Genomic DNA, 19,786 nt, shown 5'->3' on the forward strand with positions numbered 1-19,786 from the left:
AAATTACTTACTTCAATGGACAGGGAACCTATTCATCACACCTGTCAATGTGTGATTAATACTTGTATCTCTTCCAGGGCTTCTATGGGACCTAGGTAAGGCCAGGAAATGTTGAAGCTTTTTTAAAGAGCCACATGAGTGCTTCAGGACTCATTTCAGTGCCTCTCTGAGAAGCTTGATAAGAGGCTCAAATAAAAACTCAAATTAAGCTCAAGAGAGCTTGTTTCTGTGTAAAAAAGCATATAAGTGCAACTTTCATATTGCTAAGCCAAAAAAAAAATCTTTTGTCTATGTTTTATGCTCAGAATTTGTTATGCAAGCAATGTTGGTGCTACATATTATCACAAGATAAAATTATAGGTTTAATTATATTGTAGTGCATAGAATCCTGTATCTCATTCAAATAATACATAAAGTGGGACTTCTGTTCCTCTAAAGCAAGGGTCTTCAAACTTGGCAAGTTTAAGATTTGTGGACTTCAACTCCCAGAATTCCTGAGCTAACATGACTGAAGGAGGAATTCTGGGAATTGAAGTCCACAAGTCTTAAAGCTGTCAAGTTTGAAGACCCCTGCAATAATGTCTTAAACAGTCATGTCATGAATTGATACAGTGATAAACGAATTTATCCATCAAATGATGTATTACCATGACTTTGGCAAATCCAGATTATTCATGCTTTTCAGTACACAAGCCATAAGCAGTAAATCTACTCCTAAGCTATCACAAAACTATACGGCTCCTATGAATTTTCAACATTCATAAAAAATGGCAGAGCTGGCTAAAAGAAGTAAGAATCCAGCTAACTAATCCTACAAAACTGTGGAAGGCCACTGCCTTTTATAAAAAAACATGTTGGCTTTCCTTATTTTTTTTTAAATGTAAAAATTGAATAGGTGATGCATTTCCCAGCTTGCAGGTAGAATAATGAGGAAATTTGTCATGCTGTTCTTGAAGCTTGATTAGAAACAAAAATTTGTAGCCCTAAGTGATGGATGTAAGCAAACCTGACAGGAAAAACTATTGGTAATGAGTTTTCTAGAAACAAAAAATATTTTTTGAACAGAGAGGATCACAATCTATATTAGGCAAGCCATAAAGTATTAATGAATGTACTGGAGCCAAAGTAAGCTAGAGAGACAGCAGGGATCCAAAATTGATAGGAGAGCATCTTCTACTTTGCAACATTGAAGCTCTCTTATATATTTTGCCTAGACTAGTTTGCAGGCTGTATGATGATATAGGATAGAAGGCCACATGAGTCACTGTGTCTCTACCAGGTCCCATTAAGTCTCTTCTTGCCTGGTCACTTTGTGTCTGCATCCATGTGTTTTCCAGCTTTCTTTTATTCCTCCACTGAACTTTGCCCTTTTTACAACTCCCTCATAGAGATGGGGGATAGGAGGTCAAAAGGATCTTTGCTTGAGTGAGTTAACTACTTGCCCTTCCAGAATCAGTGCATTCCACTGTCCCTGCTAGCTTTTTCTTGCTTTTGTTGTTTTTCTCACTTCCTTTCATCAGAGGAGTCAGGAGAGAGAGAGAGAGAGACAGAGAGAGAGAGAGAGAGAGAGATGCAATTCCATCTTAGATGAACCTGAAACAGTTTAGTTTTCATCCAGTTTAAAATATTCCTGAAAAGGATTTCCTCATTTTAGATTTTACATCTGCCCGACAAACAAAAGTTCCTTACAGCTTTGTTTCTTAAGAAAGAAAAAAGACATATCCCACACTGATTAAACGAAATCCATCTCTGTTGTCTTATACAAAAGGAACCAGACTCAGATGGGATGTTTAAAGTGAACATCTGACAAGCAGCTGGTACCTATGTAGCTTGTTGTTTCTCTTTTGCATGGCCTCCTGTGCTGAACTCATTAGATCAACTTTATTACTTCTGTAGTATGCGTCCTTATGCAAAGATGCAGCTGGATTGCAGATAGAGATCCTTGTAAAATTTTACTGAGATCATATTAACTCTTCAAAGAACATTGAACATCTATTCCTTGGTCAACCATGAAGAGTAATTGAAGTATTGGATTAGGACAAAGAGACTTAGATTCAAGTTCACTCATAGTCATAGCAATTTATGGGCTAATTTTACATAGGTCACTTTTGTACTGAATTTACCTCACAGGATTGTTGAGAGAATAAATTACATGAATTACTTAAGCTTTGGAAGAAATATACCATATAAATAAACTAATCCAAATATAAGTATATGAACTGAATTTCTAGTTACCAAGCAATTTTAAATGCCATACTTCTTTTAATGGTACAGAAAGTTTCAAAACATTTCCTCCTGCCAAGAAATTTCTACCCAGCCTTTAGTTCCAAAATACTGAAACATTTTCAGCGGCAAAGCTGTGTGAAAAATAAAGTCATTTATTTATTCATCACAGCTTTGCTTCCATAAAAGTTGTCCATAAGTTTTCCAGGAAAATGCTCACCTAGATAGACTGTATAGCAAGACTTTGTTTTAGCACCTTTAATTTTGATAGGATATTCTAGTCCAAGAACATCCATACTGAAAAATTAGTGAAGGAGAGAAATGGATACATGAACATCTGGCTTTCCTGGATAAGGCAGGAATGAGCTAGAAGAATAAAATGCCTGTTCTCCCTGATCTTAACATGTCCAAGCAACCAAGTTCATGAGAGGTAGGGGTGTCATGAAGACATGATTTCAGAACAGGATTCCCTACCAGCAGAACGAACAAATGTCTCAACAAGTCTATAGATTATCAATCATCTAGGTCATGGTTTTCCCAAAGGTGCCTTTTTTCCAAAAGGCAATTGGACTTTCTTTGAAAATATCATGTAGTCTTATAGCACTTATATTTATATATACTCCATAGTGTTTTACAGTTCTCTGTGAGCAGTTTAGAAATGTCAGCATATGACCCCTACAATCTGGGTCCTCATTTTACCGACCTCAGAAGGATGGAAGAGTGAGTCAATCTTGAGTCAGTCAGGATCAAACTCCCAACTGTGGGCAGAGTTTGCATGCAATACTGCATTCTAACTGCACCACTATGGCTCTTGAAGAAGTTTCTTGGGTGAGGAGTGAAAACTTCTTCAAAGAAAGAAGAAAAAATAAGAAAGTCCAGTTGTCTTTTGGAAAAAGCACTTTGGGGACAATCTAATCAAAACCAAGTAGGAAGCCTGGTAAGAAGTTATCTTCTCTTGTTCATTCATTCACCCAAGTTTCCTGAAAAGGGTTTGTTGTAATTATACTGAGCTCAAGTCTGCTTGGCTTTGCCTGGTTGAATATTAAAACACATCAATTGTTTAATGTAGAGAATACAAAATTAAAATTATTAGGATAATAATTTGAAAAGGCAGTATTTCTTGCCAGCAATCAGAACCTCTTGTAATCATAAGCAATGCTTGTCTGCTACAAGAATGGCTGGCAGAAGGGCTGCAAAAGTAGGGGAGGATATGGAAGAAATCCAAAAAGTTTGGGACTTTTGTTTCTTACTTTTGAGGATTTTTGAAAGCTCCAGTTTCAAGAGCACAATTCATTAAGAGGTTTTCATGGCTCTATAGTGTCTGGACTCCGTTCCAGAAAGGTTTTCATCCAGGCTGTGCTAAACATTCCTCTGCATTTGAAACTACAGGATTAAGTAGTGGTTTAAAATCAAATCTAAATCACACACACAAAAAATATTCAAAATGATAATTATTATTTTTTAAATATAGTTTATTAATTTTTACAATTAAAACCAGTCACAATACATACACAAATAAGCAAAAGAAAGAAAAAGAAAGAAGAGAGGAGAGGAAGAGAGGGAAAGGATTTTGAGAAAAGAAAGAAAAAGAAAGGGGGAAGAAAGAAAGAAAGAGGTTACAAGGTAAAAAGTATTCTTATTATTAGCCTTCGCTCAACACTGGAAACAACATCAAATTCCATCAGAAGAAATGATTATTGAAAAAATCTCAAAATGCGCAGAAATGGATAAATTGACTTTGGCGCTAAAAAACAAAGACACTTCACTATACTAGGATAGCTGGAATTGTTGGTATAATTGGATTGACCAAAGATAAATTATATATCATAAGGCATAAAAGAAAAGTATCAACCCATAATAATGAGGTAGTGATATAAGTTAAAAACAGGTGTGGTTATATGACACAAGTTAAGGTTATGAAAACAAAAGAAGATCTTGCAAACTGTTAAAATAAGAATACAAAATGATAATTAAAAGGGGTTAGTTTCTGAATAAGCTATAGCTTGCGAAGGATTTCTAAGAACTTTGGAAGAGACAGGAGAGTTCATTCATATTTCTTTCTCTGTTGACCCAGCAATTGTGAAATATATTAGGTACACATTTGCAAGCTATCTCATTGCCAAAGCAAAGCTTTTGGCTTTGGAACAGGAATATTGTACAATCAGCCATGCTCCTTGCAGATAGAAAGCAATCTTTTTCAAAGGTGCCAGAAGTTAATCAGCTTCTGTTCCTAACACAGAATAACTTTTCAATTGCATAAAAAGTGGATTACAATGTTCCATGTTGTCATAGAAATGTGTTTATTATGCTTTCATCTCTAGATTTTAAGATGTTACCAAACACGAGGTGAACCACAAAAGGATATATTTTATTATTCTTTTTAAAGTATATGTTGATTTTTAAAAAGTCCATAAAGGTATAATTTAATGGAATACCTGAAGGGCATTTCCAATTTGATTGCAAGGCCAAGCAAACAGTACCATAAATGTAGGGTTATGTAGGTTCCAGGGGATATATTATAGACTGCATATTTCTGAACCAATTTCATTTTTCATGGCCTACGTGTAAAAAATGAATCAGAACTAATGTATACCAATGATATTTTTACCTCCCAGGATAGGAATAGCATTTTTCTCTTATTCTCTTCTTTCACATTTAATTTTTATACTTTCCATGCTGGAACAATTTGGTATGCTGAAATCTGGAAGTATCTCAAGCCAAAATGTGCAGTGTATGAACCTGCTATACTGAGTCCTGTTTGTCTCTCTGTATCCGAATGTTGATTGCCAAGTTTTATAGCTACAGCAGATTTTATTATTCAAAAACAGAACCAGATGGAATGCCAGTTCAAAGAACATGTCAGAATTAAATATTTCTCTTTTTAATTAGTTGCTTCTGATTTATGCAAGGAAAAAATTAACATAAGACAAGGAGAATGTGCCATACATCCAGATGTGACACAGCATAGACAAGCACTGTCTTTTCCTTGTCAAAAAGATAGTTTCTCTTGCCCCCCCTCCCCCCACAATTTGGGGAGGGGGTGACAGGACTTATAAGCATGGCATTGACAAATGGCAAAGACCTGCCTTCACTCCATAATGGCAACATTTAAAAATACTCACCCATTTTAATTGAAAATTAGCATACCTTCTTCAGGGGACATAATCTATCATTTCTGTAGCTTAGTTTTTTCTGCCGTAAACAGTATTTCCTAATCCTTTAGACTTCAGTCAACTCAATGAAGGAGACTTGAAGGGCATTTACTTCTACCAAGTGGCACTTCTTTAAAGATTTAGTGTGCAAATATCATCCATATAGCAAGTACAATAGAAAAACTATACATGTTGCAATTGCTGGATCAACAGATTCATACAGAGCAGACTAACGTCCTCTCAGCCACAGAAGGTCCATCGGTGATTTAGGATCACTAAACCTAAATCTTATAAATGCATAATTTCCCCTATTCATTTCTGAAATGCTGGGGATAATAAAATATCTACTATTTTGATGCAACTAGATTTTCAATTATGAAATGTTAAAAGATATCTCTCTTGAACTGGACCTTCTAAATAGATGGTTCTGGGTTCTGCTATGTTTGACTGATGTGGGAAAAATACATTGGCTCAGCTAGAAATAGAACTGCAGTTGCATTTTACATAGTCCATGATGAGTTCTGTTTAGTCGTGTCTTGGCATAAAGTGTGAATTTAGCCATTGTGGTTTACAAACCATGCTTTATGGTTTTGTTTTATTTCCAAATTAGGCCATTGTTGTTTAGAAAATTACAATGTAAACAAATTATGACTTAACAAAATGTATGAAACCAGCCAGAGGTATGTATATGGTTCTGGCAGTGGCCCTGCAGGAGAACAGAACATATTAACATCATGTGACTACTGCATCCAACTGCTAAATCAGAAGGATAATATGCCAGTATATTGTAGAAATAAATACTCTATGAAGATTAGAACCAGTCAGGGATGTTTTAATACAGTACAGGTCTTGCTGTATAAGAAAATGACACAAGTCTCTTAAAATATTGACTTTTCAGCATCTAGGGTCAAGTGACAGATTATGCTATTTTCCGAGCTGCAAGACATGCTCACAAATAAAATGCTTCCTGTTAATCAAACTCCAGCTCTTTGTCTTTTATTTTTTTTCAGGCAGCAGTACAAATAAAGCAACAGCAAAAAGTGTTAAAAGCCTGGCATCAACATTTGCTCCCGTGCCACAGCAATCTTAGCTATGTTTTATTATGCATGACAGATTTTCATTTTCAAAACGAGTTCTTTGCATTTGTGGTGCAGTTGTACTTGCATGATTGTAGGAAGCAGGAAGATTCATTTCACACTGTGTGTTGTGCTCACAGGCTGTTTAACCACCCATTTGGCTGCATGATTTACTGCACAGTAGCTAAATACACTACTTTACTCTTGCTAAATGGACTCTGAATGAAGCAGGAACTTCAGACTTGAACAATTTGATTGTCCACCAAGCTCAATGCAGACCACTGACTGTCTATATGGTTGATGATTGATTGGCTTGATTTTGTTTAATTCCTACCACATTAAAAAAAAAAATCCTACGATTTATTTAGTGTCTTATAAGACAGTCTTCCAGAGGTGGTATTCAGCAGTTCTAATCAGTTCTGGAGAACCAGTAGCGTAAATTTTGAATAGTTTGGAGAACCGGCAAATACCACCATGACTAGCCCCACCTCTATCTACTCTCTGCCTACCTAGTGCCAGCTAATCGACTGGGTCTTATTTTGTTGCACAGGAGAACAGAGCTAGAAATCAGGTTAGTGGGGTGAGGAGGGGATGGGATTTTGTAGTATCCTTTCCCACAACCACCAAGCCACACCCACCAAGCCACGCCCACAGAACCGATAGTAATAAATTTTGAATCACACCACTACAGTCTTCTAATGGTAGTGGGCTTCATTTGACTTCTTGCATCACAAAATAAGCAGACCTGAGATTTGGGAAAAAAATTACAATGTAGTTCTGCCTACAGTACAGATTAAAACTTGAGCTGTAAAAATATATGTACAAATTACTAAGAAAAAAATAGAAAGTTCTTTGATATAAAGGGACATTAGTGCCACTAGTTGGAGCCTAAGAAGTAGCCCAATTAAAACAAAAATGTTATCTTGGTTTTCCATTTACTTGTTTTTACCTTATCCTGTATATTATCAATATTTAAGATGTTTATTCTGCTAGCTCTTTTACTATTTTTTAATGACTGGTAGTAATAATTTTATTTAGGATGTAGCACATATGCATTTGTATATATATGTGATATGTATGTATGTATGTATGTATGTATGTATGTATGTATGTATGTATATATGTATATGTATATGTATTTTACACCAATACTAGATGTGTCTTAACTACATTTTAATACCCCAAGTATTTTGGTTTTTAAAAATAGTACACTGGCCCACTATAATCCATTGGATTAATGGTTTTAATAGCAAGTAAACATGCAGTTTTCTCTTGCTACAAAAAGTTAGGCCATCTTAATTCTTTGTATACAATCAGACCATAATAGAAAAGAAAATGCTATCAGATTCTGTTTGCTTGATGTAGAATTCAGTGTAGTGAAAGAAGAAAATATTGAACAAAGAAAGCTCTTAATCTTCAGGGTGAAGAATAAAGGTGTTTTTAAATTGGGCTGATACTATAGAACTTTCAAATATCAATCTCTCAGTCTTCTTTTGTGCACATGTTTAAATCATGCTTTCCTGCCAGGTTATTTGATGTTCAGCATCAGATATATAGTCTTTCATCACTGCATTCCTATATTATTCATCTTAATGTGAAACAGATGTTTTTTCCAATAACAAGGCCTAGAAAAGACGTTAGGAAAAGTTAAAAGACAGGTAAGTGGGAAAGAGGGGAAAATATCTGCCAAGCGATTATTTTGCTATTATAGTTAGAAGAGATTTCCCAAAACCTTGAAAAATGGTATCAGATTTTTAAATGCACCCATGAAAGAGATGGAAAAGCTTGCTTCTGATCTAATAGCCTGCAGATAATAGAGAACCAGAGTGTTTACTGCAGTCCACAATTGAACGTACGTAGGTAGCTTTAGCATACTGATTAGCATATACAGACAGTCCTTGACGTACAACCATTTAGTGACTGTTCAAATTTTCAACAGCATTGAAAAAAGTGACTTAGGACCATTTTTCATACATATGACCACTGCAGTATAAGAGCCATGATGATGCAGTGATTAGAATGCAGTACTGCGGACTACTTCTGCTGCCTGCGGGCTGCCAGAAGTTCACCAGTTTGAATCTCACTGGCTTCAATGTTGGTTTAGCCTTCCATCCTTCCGAGATGGGTAAAATGAAGACCCCGATTGTTGGGCGCAATAGGCTAACTCTATAGACTGCTTAGAGAGGGCTGTAAAGCTCTGTGAAGTGATATATAAATCTAAGTGTTATTGCTATCCCATAGTCCCATGATGGTGAACCTATGGCACCTGTGCCACAAGAAGTGGCATGCAGAGCTATTTGTGTGGGCATGCGAGCCCCAGCCAAACTTACCTGCCCTGCGCATGTCCGTGCCTCCCAGCTGATTTCCGGCTCGTTTGAGGCAGTTTTCGGCCTTCCAGAGGCACAAGGGAAGGGCACAAGGGAAGCCTCTGCAGCCTCAGGAAGCTGAAAATGGGCCTTCTGGAAATAATGGAAGTGCCTGTTTTCAGCCTCCGGAGGGCCTCTGGAGCCCGGAGAGACTGTTTTGCCTTCCAAGGGGCTCGAGGGAAGCTTCGGCAGCCTTTGGAGGCTGAAAAATGGGCCCGTTTTGGCACTTCTGGAAGTTTTTAAAAACGGGTCTGTTTTCCTACCTACAAAGGCTGCAGATGCTTCCCTTGACCTCCAGAAGGGTGAAAAAGGCCTCAAAAATGATCTGGGAGGCACGTGCATGCACAGTGCAGGTAAGGGGGAGGGGGTGATGCATACGCATGCACAGGAAGGCAGGACGCCTTGCATTGTGGGTGCCAGCACACACGCACGCTTTCGGCACACCACAACAAAAAGGTTCGCCATCACTGCCCTACTCATATGATCAATGCTTGGCATCTGAGTCATATTTATGATGGCTGCAGCGTCTAGAGGACTTGGAATCACTTTTTGTGATCTTCTGACAAGAAAGTCAATGAGAAAACTTGATTTGCTTAACCACCAAAAAAAAAAAAAAAAACAGATTACCCATAACAATATGGAAACTTCAATCCAAAAAGAGATAACTGGTGGAAAAACAAATCTGGTCACGTTGCCAACTTCAAAAGCCGATACAAAAATTTATGCCACCAGATAGAGACTGAATGCACCAATTATCACATTAAACAAGAGGAAAACCTTCTACGCACCAATTCCACCTGCACTTTTTACAATTTTGTAAACAACAAACTAAAAGATTCAAGGTCCATCCCACCCTTGATAGGACCTAATGGTAAAGACTGCAATGACGACACTATTAAAACCAACCTCTTTAACACATTCTTTGGCTCAGTATTTGTAAACAGCAATGGATCATGTCCAGTATTTCCTAGCCGTACCACAGAAAACTACAATGATCTAATACATATCGATTTTACAGAAGACAATGTTGAAAAAGCACTACGCAATCTAAAACCATCTCTATCCATTGGACCGGATGGAATTTGTGCCTACTTCTTAAAAAAGATATCCACTGCCATAGCTGAACCTCTAAGCATAATCTTTGAAAAATCTTTCAGGACCTGCTTCTTGCCTAACCTATGGTCACAAGCCACGGTCATCCCCATCTTCAAAAAGGGAGACCCCAGCCTAGTTGAAAATTACAGACCAATCTCCTTATGCTGCGTCACCTGTAAAGTCATGGAATCAATTATTAACCAATCCATTATCCTCAACTTAGAGACAAACAACCTACTCTCTAATAAACAATTTGTTTTCAGAAAAAAACTATCCTATAATCTGCAACTCTTACACAACAAAAACATATGGACTACACAACTCGATCAGGACAAAACAATAGACGCAATCTACATAGACTTCTGTAAAGCCTTTGATTCAGTGGTACACGACAAACTACTCCTAAAACTAAAATCTTATGGTATCTCTGGACAACTGCATAACTGGATAGGTTAAACAGTCAAACAGACAACAAATGGTCAAACAGACAACAAATGGTCAAAATTGAGAGTGTCCTATCAAATTCTGTACCTGTCAATAGTGGTGTCCCCCAAGGCAGTGTTCTAGGACCAACTCTCTTCATACTCTATATAAATGACCTCTGTGATCATATCAAGAGCAACTGCATTCTCTTCGCTGATGATGTAAAGCTGTTCAATACTACAGACAATACTGCTACCCTTCAAAAAGATCTTGACTATGTGTAAGAATGGTTAAACAAATGGCAACTTCAAATCTCAACAAATAAATGCTCTGTCTTACATATTGGCAAAAAAAATCAGAAAATAAAATACAAGCTGAATAGTCAAGACCTTGTTGATGATCCAAGCTCTGTAAAGGACCTTGGAATATTCATCTCTAATTATCTAAGTGCTAGAGCCCACTGTAACTACATAGCCAAAAAGGTATTAAAAGTTGTTAACCTAATCCTACGTAGCTTTTTCTCTGGTAATATCACACTACTAACTAGAGCATACAAAACATTTACGAGACCAATACTCGAATACAGCTCATCAGTCTGGAACACACATTACGTATCTTATATTAGCACGTTAGTTGAGAAAGTCCAGAAATATTTCACAAGAAGAGTTCTCCACTCCTCTACTCGTTGTAGAATACCTTATGCCACCAGACTTGAAATTCTAGACCTAGAAAACCTAGAACTACACCGTCTTCAGTCTGATCTAAGTATGGTATATAAAATCATACATTGCAATGTCTTACCTGTCAATGAATACTTCAGCTTCAACCATAACAACACAAGAGCACACAATAGATACAAACTCAAGGTTAACTGCACCAAACTTGATTGCAGGAAATACGACTTCAGCAACAGAGTGGTCAATGTCTGGAATACTCTACCTGACTCTGTGGCTTCTTCCCCAAACCCCAAAAACTTTAACCTTAGACTGTCTACTATTGACCTCACCCTTTCCTAAGAGGTCTGTAGGGGGTGTGCATAAGCGCACCAACGTGCCTACCGTCCCTGTCCTATTGTTTCTTTTATTTTTCTTACATGTACCTATTTCATGTATTCATAACTATGTACCGTATTTGCCGGCGTATAAGACGACTTTTTTGCCCTGAAAAACATGCCTCCAAGTGGGGGGGTCGTCTTATACGCGGGAGGACTCCGACTCCCACTTCGAGCTTGAGTTGCAGCCGGGAGGGGGGCTGTGTGTGTGTGTGTGTGTGTGTGTGTGTGTGTGTGTGTGTGTGTGGCGGGTGTCACTCGCCACACGCTGCGCAACCTTTCCCCCTCTTCCTTCCTTAGCGGTGTGGGGAGGAGAGGATTCGAAGATCCTCACGTGCGGCGTACTTTTCTTTTTCTTTTTCTTTTTTTCTTTTTGTACGCAGGTTTTGCATGCGGGCGGCTGTAGGTTAAGAATGGGGAGCCCGGGTGGGTTATCAGGTTTTACGGTGCTTCCAACATGTGCGAACGGTGGGAGAGCGGAGAAGAGAGCGAGCAGCGCCCGCTGTGTGAAATCCTGCCGTCAAAGCAACACTGGGGAGGCAGGGTATAAATTTACCAGGTTAATGTAGTAATGGTGATTAATGCCCAGAACATTGTTTGCGGGTATTGGGGTGTGTGTGTGTGTGTGTTGGTGGTGAGGAGAGGTTGTCCTTTGAATGCGGAAAAGTAGGTGTGACCTTGTGTAGGAAAATAAAGAGATCCTTTTAGCGTGTTTGGCTTCTTTGCCTCCCCTCGTCTCGTTTTGACGTGGAGATAATGGCCTTCGGGCGGAGGGGAAGAAAAACGGTAGCTGGATCATTTCAAATTTCACTTACTCTCCTGCCTCACTTCAATATGTCTGAGCGACTCCAGATACTGGAAGACTTTTTGAATGAAAGTGTTACCTCCATTTTTTTTTTTTTTTTTAAAGAGGGCCACTTGGGGAAAAAAAAAGATTCTAAGGAATTCCTTGTTTCTTGATTAAAGAGAAGGCATTGAATATACTGTTCCTTGGCAGCCTTTTCAGTGTCCGGGTTTTTGTGTGTGTGTGAGAGAGAGAGAGAGAGAGAGAGAGATCAGCTGTATTGAGAAGAGAACGTTTCCTGTGTTCTCATTTTATTTACAACATATTTTACGCTTAATGGTAAGCAATGAAAAATATTTTTAAAACTCATTTCTAAACTCCATAGCTATTTGCATATTCTTGGTTCAAAATTGGATTAGCTCATTTCAAAATTGTCCAAAGCAGAAAAGTGCGTCAAAAAAAAAAAAGTGCAAAAGTGGAAGGTGTGTGGAAGAGGGGTAGTCTTATACGGCGAGTATATAACAAACTCTATATTTTGAGTGGAAATGTTGGGGGGTCGTCTTATACGCCCAGTCGTCTTATACGCCGGCAAATACGGTATATACTTATACCTATTATCTTGTAAGCGTTTGACAAATCAAAATAAATAAATAAATAAAATAAATATTTGTAATAATAGACTAAATAGATTAAAAATTATTTTTAAAAAAAATGCTGCACCCCAGTTCTAGTCACCTTCTCCACTGAATTTGCTTTACTTTTTTAGCTTTTCAAACATCAAGAGCTTTTACATTATCCAAGATTTTATTTAATCTTGTTGGCTTAGATGTTGCTTTCCTCTTTTTATTTTGATATTTATTTAATTTTTTGTCCTCAGTTGAGGAGTACAAATGGATTCAGCATGAACTATCCAAGGTAGCATTTTGTCCTTTTTTATTGTGGCTTTGAGAATCAGCTGCTTCAGTAAAGCAAATACATAATTTAATTACTGAGAATCAATGCAATTAAATCATTGAACAATTGGACTCCATTTTAAGAGCTGTTTTCCTCTTCCTTTCACAGAAAGTGGGTTTTAATTTGTAGAACTCTTATTATGGGCCATTTGCCTGATTTCATTCACAATATAGTACTTACTGGTTATTTAAGAGAAAGGAGAAAAAGAAAATAGGAGTTGTTTTAAAAAAAATGTTCACATGAAAATCCCACCTACAAACATTTTAACTCACTTCAAAGTAAGATCTTGAGAGACTCACTATGTCAAACTTGAAGGAGTTTTTTTTTTTTAAATAATTGTTTGTTTGACACATTTCTTCATTCTATAAGTCCAATTAGTTTCAGGGTGAAACTGTATATTTAACTAGACATGATGCAAATCCCTAATCAACACTATAGTATCTGAGGGACACATCAGTTCAAGTTGATCTGGACAATATCGCTAACTTTCTACCATAGACCATCTGATTTTTTTTTCCAGACTAGCACAGTTTTCTTTTCCATCATGCTCAAAATATTTGAATAAAAAGCATCCTGCTCTTGATTACATACCTGTAGTCAAAAAAAGAAAATAGAGATGAGAACCTCTTTTCTATCAGTAGAGTGCTCAGAGTAACCTGCCACCTTTATGCCTTGTAAAAAGAATGTGTGAATGCTGTGTTTTTTCATCATATGGGGACTGAACGAGAAAAGGATGTGATTTTGATTACAGTTAAATTCTTGTTTAGTAACCTTCACTGGGACAAGCAACTTGGTCTTTAAGTGAAGCAGTCATTAAATGAAATAACAACTTACTTATTATACTTTTCTTTGTTTTACAGACCTGTGAAGGTCATAAATGCAAGGATTGATCGTAATGATTTTTTTCATCACTATCCTAACTTTGAACAATCACTAAATGAGGCACAATCAACACTAGACAGTAAACAAGGACTAGCTGTATATCTGTCAATTAAATAACAATTAGAACAACAGATGATGAAAAGAACTATAGATCACTGTCTCATTTTTTGTTGTTCTCCAGAAATATATTTACAGTGTTCAGCATTTCCAAAACTTTAGACGAGTAGATCACTTTTTAAAATCAGAATTAGGAACAATGTTTCTCCCTCTGATCCCAAAAGCTTTGGTCTTTAATTTTTGTGCCTCAAGATTCTTAAGTTTCCTAGTGATTGTATATTATCTAGGTAAATCTAAATAGCAGCCTGTCTATCTTCAACAGGACTTCCTTCATATTTTCCCTAAGAGATTATGTTGATTTAACCCATCCATCCACCCACTCTCTTTGCTTTTGGATGTATGACATGCTTCCAGGAAAAAGGATGCTTGACGGACACTAGAGACATGCAATCTGCATCCGGCATGCCTCAAAATAATTAAAAAGGTTGACGTGTGGTGGATATTTAAGACAAGCAGTTTCAAAGCACCCTTCTAATGTCTGGGTAATGTTTGGAGAATAATCTCCTGGAGAATTTCACCATGAACAAATTATAAGCCCATAGATGTCATATTTGTAAGATAAGATAAGAAATTATTTTATTTTACATTATCATTCTACTTTGAACATTTAGTTGTCAGTAGGTAGGTCAGTAGTGCAGTCTTATGCCATTTTAACCAGTTTGATAAAAGGATTTGGGTTTGCAATAATGGAAAGGGTTGTTTTTGGGGGAAAGGGATATTTTATTTTGATTTGGGTTTTTTTCTTCCTAAATGATTATTTAATATGGCAGATTGTAAATTAGCAAAATATATGTTTTGAAATCTCCCAGTTGCAACAACAACATACTGAAATATGCAATAGATAAAAATAGATGATAGATAGATAGATAGATGATAGATGATAGATGATAGATAGATAGATAGATAGATAGATAGATAGATAGATAGATAGATAGATAGATAGATAGATAGATAGATAGATAGATAGATAGATAGGGGGGGGTATAGATACCATTAGAGATAGAGAAAGAGATCGAGATCGAGATTTAGGTGAATAAAAAACCTATGCATGTAAGCAAATTAAATTGTCATAAATACAAAATTGGAAATTTCTTAGCAACAAGATCTTATCAGCCTGCTTAAATGTTGCTCAAATGGACTACTGGACATTTCTGGCTGTTCAGACCATATACACATTGTCTACCATTCTTCTCATTCAGGATGTGGTACAGCTTAGCAATTGCTTACATTTATATATTGAGGAGATATATTTTTATTGTTGGAAGATGTAGATAGACTACATTATGCCACAATATTATTATCAGACCAAGATCCTGAAGCAGATGTCATAGTTCAGGGGTGTCAAACTCACAGCCCACAGGCCGGATACATCATGCACTGGAAAGTGAACCCCCAGTTTAGTGAAGGGGGGTGGGAAGTCATAATACATCATGTGACAACAACGTGACGCCACGAGTTTGACACCCCTGTCATAATTGAATCAACAGGAGAACCAATAGCAACATCAGGATTATCTTATCACATGTGTTACTTGTTTATCATATGAGACATTAGAATATAGATTACATGTAATTTGTTCCATTCTCTCCCTATCTCTCCTCTTTCCTTCCCACAGGTAGACGTAGGCGTTCTCCGCTTTGTATCTGCCATTGGGACTCAGGGAGCCATCTCCAAAGAAACTAAAAAAATGTATTTTCTGAAAACATACCGAGTGGATATCAGCTCCAATGGAGAAGATTGGATATCCATTAAAGATGGGAACAATAAACCTTTGGTAATATTTTTTTATCTGTACGATGTTCTTGACTACTTATGGATTTATAAAGTTCTATATTTAATTACATTTATCAGTAAAAGGAGTCCCTGCGGATTTTACTCCACTGGTCACTGCCGATTGCATATGACGGTGCACATCATTGTTTTAAGGCCATTAAGCTAGTGCTGTCCAAAAACATTTCCATGGTCATGTGGCCAGCATGACATCATGGACTGCTTCCCACCAAAGTAGTATCTATTTGCTTACTTGCGTTTGTACGCTTTTCAGGAGCTGGGGTGAGAACACGTGGTCATCCCATCATGTGGTGCTCAGGTTTTGAGTCACAACACTGCCCTTAAGCCACCACGCTGCCATGGTTATCACTATTTTAAACAAATACTGGGTACTTGAGGATCAATTATACTTATCCCTATTGGTCATTTTACTAATCAGTCAAAAGTAATGAGAAAATAAAATAGCCCAAACATTTATGTTTTTTTCTTGCTATGGCTGTATCATTCATTAGTAACTTATAGGCATAAGAATGACAGAGTAATTCTATAATAAAATGCTTCATTGCTGGAGCATGGAAAGCAAGATTAAAATTCACCAAAATGAAACATTTTTAAATCCATTAATTGTAATTGTTTATATTTAAATGCTTTCCCCAGCTAAACATCCTTGTCTGGATTATGTCTAATTTTATTAAATTTTAGGAGGTTTTTTTTGAGATTCACAGATTTGTTTCTCACTTCTGTTAGACTGCAGATGGTTTTTAAAAATCTATGCAATATAATATATATCATACCCAGTAAATGTCTGGGTAAGCATGAATAAAAGACTCATGTGTTTCCCAGTTAATTATGACTCCTCAATATGAAAATATTGAAGAAGTCTACAGCAGTGGTCCCCAACCACCGGGCCCCGGACCGGTACCGGTCCGTGGATCATTTTGTACCGGGCCGCCTATTTTGCTTGGGTGCCGCCATCTTGTTTCGACGGCGCTTGAGAAAGTGCTTCCGGGTGAGCTTGTCGGTCGTCGGTTGGAAAGCGGCGTTTGGGTGCTGAAAGAATCCTCGTGCCTTAGTTTCGTTGAGGGGGGGGCGGCTTCAAACGAAGAGCCGTCCTGATGGTGGTGGAGTCCAAAGGAGGTACAAAGGAGGAGTTGAAGGTGGCGGGGAGAAGTGGGGGGCGGCTGGCTGTCCGGTCACTCGGCTCGCCTTGCCTTGGTCATGCGTGCTGATGCTGGTACCGGTCCGTGGATCGGTCCGTGGATTGTACCGGTCCGTGGTACAAAAAGGTTGGGGACCACTGGTCTACAGAATGGTATCAACTCAAAGTCCTCATTTTCACCAAATTAGTGTCATGTATATTTGAAGTTATGCATTGGTGCTTGCTTGTCTTCTATTTTGTCAACAAATAGCAATCTTTTAAAAACTGAAGACAAAGAAATGCTGCATTGAAATGTTACATCAGAGGGATATATTGTCCTCGATTTGCCCTAGGTTCCATAATATTTTGCAAAATTGGTCAGTCAAAATTTCGTACATTTTCCCCAGAAATGCCTTATTTAATTTGGAAATACCTTAAAAGTCTTACACAAACCAATCTTTGTACTTCTGCTGCACTTCCTTTATCATGGATAACAGATAACCACTTGACTGTTTCATCCTGTTTGTCTGAAAGACAGCCAAACTTTACCACAGGCCTTGGCCTAACTTTCCTGTGCAATTAATATTAATAAGTTAAACAGATGGTTGGTACTAAATAGAGTTAATGTTTGCAAGAGATTCCTGCTGATCTTCCATTACTACTTCCTTCCCATTAAAAAAAACAACAGAAAGAGTAATTTTTAGCAAGACTATTATGAGGGGAAGGGAGACAATAATGTTTTAATTGTCCCAAAATGGAGACATTGATATTTCTAGCTGTCCACTCCCAAGAAAGTATAAACAATTGAACAATTAAAACCCATTTATAATGGATAAATAGCAGCTAAAATCATTACTCAATTTATTGTATTTTAGCTACTTACATGCATAGGTTTAAATGACATGGTCAACTTCCTTTACTATATTCTGCTCTAAGAAAATACAAAGCAGGAAAGTTGAGGAAAGATTTAAGAAATTTCTGTCCAACAACGGAAAAATGCCTAACATCAGGAAATTGAGACTTTGCATTGTCTAATGGAAAAGGAAATTAGTCACCTTCCTTGAACTTAGTCAATGGAGAATTTGACTTTGTTATAGACGTTTTCTTGTCTGGGTTGTAAAAAGCCAGACAAGAGCAAAAAAATTCCTAAATTTGTTTGTTTGTTTGTTTAAAACATTTATATAGTGATCCATCTTCTAACCAACTCTGGGCAACTCCCAATCAAAAGCTAAACAAAAAAATAAAGTCATACCAAAGTTATAAAACTAAACATTAAAACATTAAAATATATCTTTGCTTCCATCTAATAATCTTCTGGATTTTTGCATCCTAAATATGCATCCTATTATAATACATCTTTCTTAACAGAGCAGAGTAGATATTATCAGTCTTTGAATGCCTTTCTTTATTGTTTAGAAAAAAATATAAGTATTGAAACATAGAAAAATAGAATACTTAGATTATTCTTAATATTGGAAGTATCATAAGAAAACTTTGTATTGGAATTATTAAGAAAACAAGGTAGTCTCACCTTCAATGAGTCAAAACAAGATACCCTCATCTTCAATGAGTCAAAATTTGTGTCCTTAGCAGTACAAATCTTAATCCAGCTGTGTTTTATTCTATAGTTCAATATTGTCTAATATTTTATTAAATATTAGTAAAAATTGTCAGTTAAAAGTTACCATACGGAACTGCAGGAATTCAGTATCCTATATTTACTCTGGATTATCCTTTTCTTCTGTGGGAGTCTGATCATTTTTGGATTTATAATTATTACTATCAATGTTATCAATAAAAATAATTTCTTTTTGCATTATGACTTGTATATTTATGTGAGTAAACAAACACAGTTCAGATATTTTTAAGGAATCTCTTAAATTTTTTCTCTTTTTATAGCTATTCATGGGGAACACCAATCCAACTGAGGTTGCTTATAGATCTTTTCCCAAGCCAGTTCTGACACGTTTTATTCGAATCAAGCCTGTAAACTGGGAAACTGGAATATCACTGAGATTTGAAATCTATGGCTGTAAAATTACTGGTAAGAACTATGAAGAGTTTACCTTATTTATTTTTTTAAAAAAAAGATTGGTTATCAAGACCGACTCGCACTTTTATCTATATTCCGCTTAACTCGCAACTTGACAAAGAAAAGGGAAGGGGTGGAATGGAATGCAAGAATGGGGAGAATGACATTCAAATGTAATTGGTTCCCGTGAGATGTTGCTCCCCTCCTCAAGGACATTCCAAATAGATGTCCCAGTGTGGGCAGCTGGTTCCCATAACAAACTGAATAGAAGTTATTAGTGGACATAACAGACTGTGTTTGGCCTGTGGAAAAAGGGGGGATTAACTATGCTTATTTTTTTGCGGGAAGTTCAGAGTTGGTTTCGCTTCTTCTGTGCCAATGTGGTCTATTCAGTAAAGTTTATACTCTTGGTAAGATAATGACTCAGGAGTTCTTTTTTCTGGATTTACCAGCTGGACAGTTGTCAGTGATACCATTATATATTTCCAGGTAAATAATTCTTAGTTATCTTAAAAAAACAGAAAATTATTGAGATTTTCTGTTTTTTCATATGTACAAATCAGTAGTTGTCTTTTGAGTTCCAACCACATTAAAATGTTAATGTTAGCACTAGGAAAATATTTTAAAAAATAACTACACATATAATGTGTATGTTTTCATAAGATGTTTTATAAGGTTTAGGTCAGGGGTGTCAAACTGGATTTCTTGGAGGGCTGGATCAGC

The 19,786-nt window shown here is 36.8% G+C and overlaps 1 protein-coding gene across 6 annotated transcripts in view; it reads left to right on the top strand.

Moving 5' to 3' along the window:
* Positions 1–19,786, top strand: part of NRP1 (neuropilin 1) — a 165,004-nt gene that overhangs the window by 101,126 nt on the left and 44,092 nt on the right. For all 6 annotated transcript variants that reach the window (XM_087947104.1, XM_087947105.1, XM_087947107.1 and 3 more), the window contains 2 exons: positions 15,739–15,897; positions 18,931–19,075. In XM_087947104.1, the coding sequence (XP_087803230.1) occupies positions 15,739–15,897; positions 18,931–19,075 (304 nt within the window). The remainder of the gene's footprint in view (positions 1–15,738; positions 15,898–18,930; positions 19,076–19,786) is intronic.

The sequence above is a fragment of the Notechis scutatus genome, chromosome Z (genome assembly GCF_049901735.1).
Source record: "Notechis scutatus isolate UNSWTSFEM ecotype Mainland chromosome Z, rNotScu1.2, whole genome shotgun sequence".
NCBI lineage: Eukaryota > Metazoa > Chordata > Lepidosauria > Squamata > Elapidae > Notechis > Notechis scutatus.